This window comes from Salarias fasciatus, chromosome 22 (genome assembly GCF_902148845.1).
Source record: "Salarias fasciatus chromosome 22, fSalaFa1.1, whole genome shotgun sequence".
In the NCBI taxonomy this organism is placed as follows: Eukaryota; Metazoa; Chordata; class Actinopteri; order Blenniiformes; family Blenniidae; genus Salarias; species Salarias fasciatus.
The window spans coordinates 8,782,956-8,788,955 of record NC_043765.1 but is presented as its reverse complement, the minus strand read 5'-3'; the positions used below and the strand labels follow the sequence as shown (position 1 = coordinate 8,788,955).

The following is a 6,000-nucleotide window of genomic DNA, read 5'->3' as shown; positions in this document are numbered from 1 at the left end:
CCGCCGGGCCCCTCCCCCAGCCACCGCCTTCCCTCCTCTCCCAGTCCCCTCCCTCCCCCCGAGAGACTTTCACCCTCCAGTCCCGACTCCCCGGATCCCTCCTGGCCTCACCTGCCAAACCCCATCCGACAGCTGCCACTGGCCCTCCCTTTACCCCATGGTGGCCCCAAGGCCCGCCCTCTCACTGCTGTTGGCTGTCCTGGCCTGCTCGGGGCCCGTGCGCCCCTCGCCCCCCCTGCTGCTCCGGCCCCGGGAGAGAGAGAGGGACTCGGGTGGTGTCAACATTGCCGTGGTCCACTCGGGCTCCTCCCTGCTCCCGGAGACGGCGGTGGTGGGAGGTGCGGGGGTGGGCGAGCCTGGGCTGGGCCTTGGTCCCGGAAACGGTCCAGGAGGGGGAGGAGGCGGCGCAGGAGGGGCAGCAGGAGGCGGGGCCGGAGGAGGAAGGGGGGTGACGGACACAGCTTCACTGGCAGGAGTGGCTGCCATGGCCGCTTTCTCCTCCTCCTCCTCATCTTACCTGTCGCTGGCGGCGCTGGTGGGGGAGACGGTGATGACGCCCTCGGGTCAGGCCAACGTCATCTACCTGGCCGTGAACGAGAGCAGCCCGGGCACCCTGCTGCTGCAGCTGTGTGAGCTGCTGGCCACCACACCACTGCAGGTTCGTCCAAACTTAAAGGGAATTAAATAAATCATTTTCCAAGTTGGTCCATAGCATGTACATTTAGAATTATAAGCACTCAGCAAATTGTACCGAACAATCTATCAAAGTCATCTGTAGATTTATTTATCATGCGTTATGGGATTTTTTTCTACAGCCACCTTGAAATCCCTCCAGCTATCAAGACTGGCAATCACAGTGGATTATTCAACTAAATAGACACAGTTGAGTCCACCACTAACTCTCCCCACTGGTGCAGATGGGTGAACAGGTTTAGTCTGTATTTGGGAAATTCTTGGCATCTTTGGTATTTCTGGCACACTGCCGTGTTTTCCAACTCTTGGCTCATTTTCCAGATGACTAACTTTCTTCTCAGGCCGGCTGAAGGTTTTCCTATCTTTCCCTTTTGTATATTATTTTCACATCGAGTTTGTTGACAGCCTCTCTCTTTATACTGAATAATCCCTAAAAGTAATTCACTGAATCACTGAAAGTTATCATCCTGAACTATCACGTCAAGATGGAAAAAAAAAATCCATTATATCCCAGTCATGGCAACTTTATTCATCTATAGATGACTTCTAAATTTGTATCGAAACCTTTATTATTTCTCAGAAAAAAAAACTGTACTTTCTACAACCGAACTGTTTCCTTTATGTATATCTCAGAAGGTTTTTGTCATTCTTTGCTAAATTCATTCTTCATTTATGTACATCATACTACATACGAGCTGTTATCTACTCTTGTAGCCCGTCTAATTTCTATAACCCAGAGTTATTTTAATGATATATTGTAGGAACTCTAATAGAACTATTCTGTGCTCTAAAAATCCCAAATTTAGTGAGTCATTTATTTACTTCATTATATGCTGAGACATACCTGAAATTCTTGTAATTATTTGATATTACAGTATGATGCAGGATCCTCGTTTTCTTTTTATTTTCCCCAGAATTTTTTTTTTTTAGCATGAAGTAATCCACAATATACACAACAGAGCAAAACTCTTCATTATTAGTGGTTTTTAGTCTTTTTTTCATTTGCAGTTTTCTTTTTTGCATTACTTCTGATACATGAGCAGCTTCGCATAAAAGCACACAAAGAAATACCAGCAACTCCACAGGGCACGTTTAATGTGTTTTAGGGTGCTTTTTTTTCCTGCAATAGCATGATAATGATCCTTATTACAGCATGTACAAAGTATGCTTCATCGCAGGTGCTTACACAATTATGACAGTAATCCATAATGAGAATCCAACAAATCGAAATTGCCGAGTAAATCAGCTAAATTGGGATAATGGTTGCAGGTTTCTGAACACGCTCCCCTCAAAAAGCATTTATTTGGTTGCACATTAACCAAAGGTGTGCACGGAGGACAAAAGGAGAAGTGTAATTTCAGACATCTGCACACGTGGCCACTCGCCAGAAGTTGTCATTGTCAGGAAGCCGCTGCGAGCGATGCTCTTCAGCCTCTGTCACATTCATTCAGTTATTTTATTCATCCGTATTCATTGTGCTGTGTGTTCATCTATTCACCCATTCATTCATAGCATGACTCTCGCGGATGGGAGCTGATCTGAGCTGCCTGTGATCACACAGACGGAGGTAATAAACATGCTGCATGCTTTACTGTTGATTCATTTGGCATTTATTAATCCGTTTGTTCCATCCATAGCGAGCACACAGTGTTCATCCAGTCTGCTCTGAGCTCCGTTTGTTTGAGAGAAATAAATATTTTATGTCAAACTTCCATCCAGTATGATACTAACCCTTTCCAGTAACCGTTGCTTTCTTATTTCCAGGTTCTGTCACTCGCCCATTTACATATCAAATGCTTCCCTGTGTGAATTGAGCTGTCAGCTGTACTTAGCTTCAATTTGCTCCCCTGAATCGCTACAAGAAAACAAGCGCTAAGTCATCAAGCCCGCCTCGAATCAAGATTGCACCACCTTCGTATCATCACATGAACTAATGGCGATCGCAAACACTTTCATGCCTTTTTCCTGAAAGTATTAGCAGGGTGACAGGTCGGTCTTCAGCGCTACACACACACACGCACACACACACACAAAGCAAAACTTCTCCAAAACTTCACTTTTTGCAGCGGCAGTTCAGCTGTTGCGTTCAGGGTGAATGCAACAGCTGCAGCTGTTAGTGAGCCACGTCGTCGGAGCTGAGGTGGCCCATAAGCCAGGAGCTTATCTGTTGTTTCTGAGGTGTAGAGCAGCTTAAGCTGTGCAGGAACAACATGCACAGTTCTCCTGACAGGACGCCAGTCCACTGCATGGGCTTAACTCCGATTTCATCTTCAAATATTGATCGGCAAGCAGCGCCCAGTGAAAAGTTTTATGTTTTTTTTAAAAAAAACTCAAATGGCAGTTTCATGTCTTTATTAACTCTGGAACTCTTGGAAGAGATCTGCTTTTCAAAACACATAAAAAAAAACTGAGTTTCAGCTGTTACCTTGAACAATTACAGAAGCATTTAAATATTTTTTGTCTAATTTGTTTTGCTGTAATAATAATAATTTGATAAATAAGAATGACGCAGGTTGTAATTTTAATTAGTAAAATCCTGCATCTCGGTGAGGTTGAGCTGATGTTTTTTTTCCCTCCAGTGCTCAGGTAAACAGTGCAGCTCCTCCATCTTCCTTCCAGGGTTTGGTGTTTGAGGAGGAGAGGCCGCCGCCTCCGAACCGCGCTCCTCTCGCCCCGATGCTGGAGTTCGTCTCCGCCCAGACGGGGGTCCCTGTGGTCGCCGTCGGCGGAGGGGCCAGCCTGGGACGGGAGCCACAGGTAGAGATGCTTTCCTGGTATTTCATCATGAATCTGCAGCAGAAGATAAAACACTAGTAGGTCGACTGCATGTTGAACTATGTAGATTTTTTTTGTGTTGGCTCGTAACTAGAAATTTGAGGTTTGAATCCCTAAATATTCTCTGTAAAACCTTTTTTTCCAAGTCAAGCACACAGATCACGATCTGCTGTGCCAAAAGAGGATCATCAGCATCCATTTACAAAAGAATTAATTAGTAGAGCTGAAGAGTCATGTTACACCTTGCACACCGATTCAAGATACATTTTCTCATACTTGTCAGGTTGCAATCTGTACACGGATTTATCTGATTAGGAAAAAACCCAATGCTGTTACAAGGTGTAACAGCATGCAGAGATCACTGGGGGCAGGATGCAGTCGCATCAGCCAGAATGCATGCAGAGGTGATCAAGTGCCCCCTGCGATGGGATCCCCGAAGGTGTAAGCATCGTTCAGAAACTCTCAACATGTCACTGAGCAGTATATTGTAAATTGATAGTTTAGGTGAAATTGACAAAAACAAAATTGTAATTGTAAAAAATGTATCTATTTCCTGTTAATTTTCCTGTTAATTAATTATTTATAGATTTTACCGATGTCACTTATGAGGTGATGCTTATAGTGGTTCTTGAATAATTTCGACAGTTTAACACAATTGTTCGAATAAGAGTTGATCTGCTCGGTCAGACCAAACCAGAAAATGACAGACAAAGAAGCTGAAATGTAAAAAGAGCAACACTGAAGTGTCATGTGATCGGCGGCTCGTGGATTTCTTCTGCAGTGATTTGGTCCATTGTTCATGTAAAAATATCAATTGCAGCAGCTTTTAAACCAGCAGGAGACCACCATGAGCCAGCCACAGGAATCAAGGTGACGCTGTTCCAGGAAATGTTTAGCCTCCCGTATTTACCCCACGTGGCGCTCTCAGCACACCAACAGAGCTGGCACCAAAATTTACATTCCAGTCTTTTGAGTTGACAAATTCTCCAGGCCTCCGAGTAATATGGATATAATGCTCTTTATCTGAACCGGAGCGCTGCCTGTCTGAGGAAATGGAGCTGAGCGCCTGAATAAGCTGCGGTGTTTGTTCTCGCAGAGCCTCCTGGAGGATGCGTTTATTTGCTTAAACGTTCAGTGTTTTTCTGAGAACGAGCTGGTCTCACCTCATCAGCGAGCCGCGGTGAAGACGAAGGAAAATTAAAATTTTGTCAGAATTGCTCCAGTTCTGTCACTGCTCGCTAAGCTCATCAGCGTCTGAACCGCTCCTCCTCGCCGAGCGGAGGAGACGCGCCGCGGATCGGAGCTTATTTTGCACCGGCTTCATCAACAACGCCGCAGTCCTGTGCAATCACGATCACGCATCAGAGGAGAAGGTGCATTAGCGTTTGTTTCTTGGCGAGAAATTATGAATCCGCTAATCACGGCGGCCGACGTGTCACCTTGTCGCTGCAGCCCGCCGTCGTGCGCTCATTATTGGACCGTGTCGTCTCTGCAGTCGGTTAATCAGGTTCCATCGACGGATGTTGGCGATAAGTAGATCAAGCTTAGCAAGGCAGGTTAGCATGACAGGTGTGATATTTAATAAGCAGGCTAGTTTGTTTAAAGTGCATCATCTTGACAGTGTAACAAGGTTATTGTGATTTCTACACTAATGTAACATCGGCTCCACTAACGGTTAATTTAACACACTCAGCTTGACTCTGAACTGTCAGCCTTCTGCAGATGATTCAGTATCAAAAGCAGCTTTGTTTTCAAGTGGGAGGAGAGGATGCTGAAATAAAGACATACTTTTACACTTGATTCATTACATCCTCATTGATTTCTACTCTCATTTTCATGAACATGTGTTGCATCAATTTATAAGTCATTTTATTTCCCTCCGAATATCTGTTGGAATACCTGTTGGAGGTAGTGGATATATTAATATAATCATATAAGAATATTCCGTCAAAAACAGTGAATGTTTCTGTTCTCTCTCCTTCATGATATTTACTGTCTGTTGAGCATTGATGGCTCAAACTAACCCGAGGCGTGGTTTGAAAGAAAAATATGAAGTTACTGTCTATAATATTTAACTTGTTCGATCGCCAAAGCCTCAAACTGTGTGTAAAATATCAAGTGAACGCAGCAATTTTTAATTCTCATGGAACCATTTTCCCTCAAAATCAAACAAACGCACCATTCCATTTGCTTAAAAGTAATGACCTTGTATTTCATCAGCAATATTACTTAATTTTTTACTACATCGGGGAAATTATTTGTGAATTATCTCTACAGTTTTTAGCTCATTAGTTAACAGCTTCACTTAAAAAGAAAATCTCAGTCTTGTCACTAACCTTCTGCTAATTAAGCTCGTGAGGTTAAATACATAAATTTGAATCTTGAATTCACGCTCATCAGCTAGTTTTAAAGTGTAAAATGTGCCCCTGAATGAGCTGAAAGCTGCTGGTTACATATCCAAAGATTCTGACTTTATTACAAATTTCGATCACTGGGAAGTCTTTTGTTGATGGACTTCCTGCCTCTTCAGAA

The 6,000-nt window shown here is 43.9% G+C and overlaps 1 protein-coding gene across 1 annotated transcript in view; it reads left to right on the top strand.

Moving 5' to 3' along the window:
- Positions 1 to 485: 485 nt before the first annotated feature.
- grin2da (glutamate receptor, ionotropic, N-methyl D-aspartate 2D, a) overlaps positions 486 to 6,000 on the top strand; it is a 141,677-nt gene continuing 136,162 nt past the window's right edge. Inside the window, exons 1-2 of the mRNA XM_030119989.1 lie at positions 486 to 658; positions 3,313 to 3,450. Coding sequence (XP_029975849.1) covers positions 551 to 658; positions 3,313 to 3,450 — 246 coding nt within the window. The 5' untranslated portion in view covers positions 486 to 550. The remainder of the gene's footprint in view (positions 659 to 3,312; positions 3,451 to 6,000) is intronic.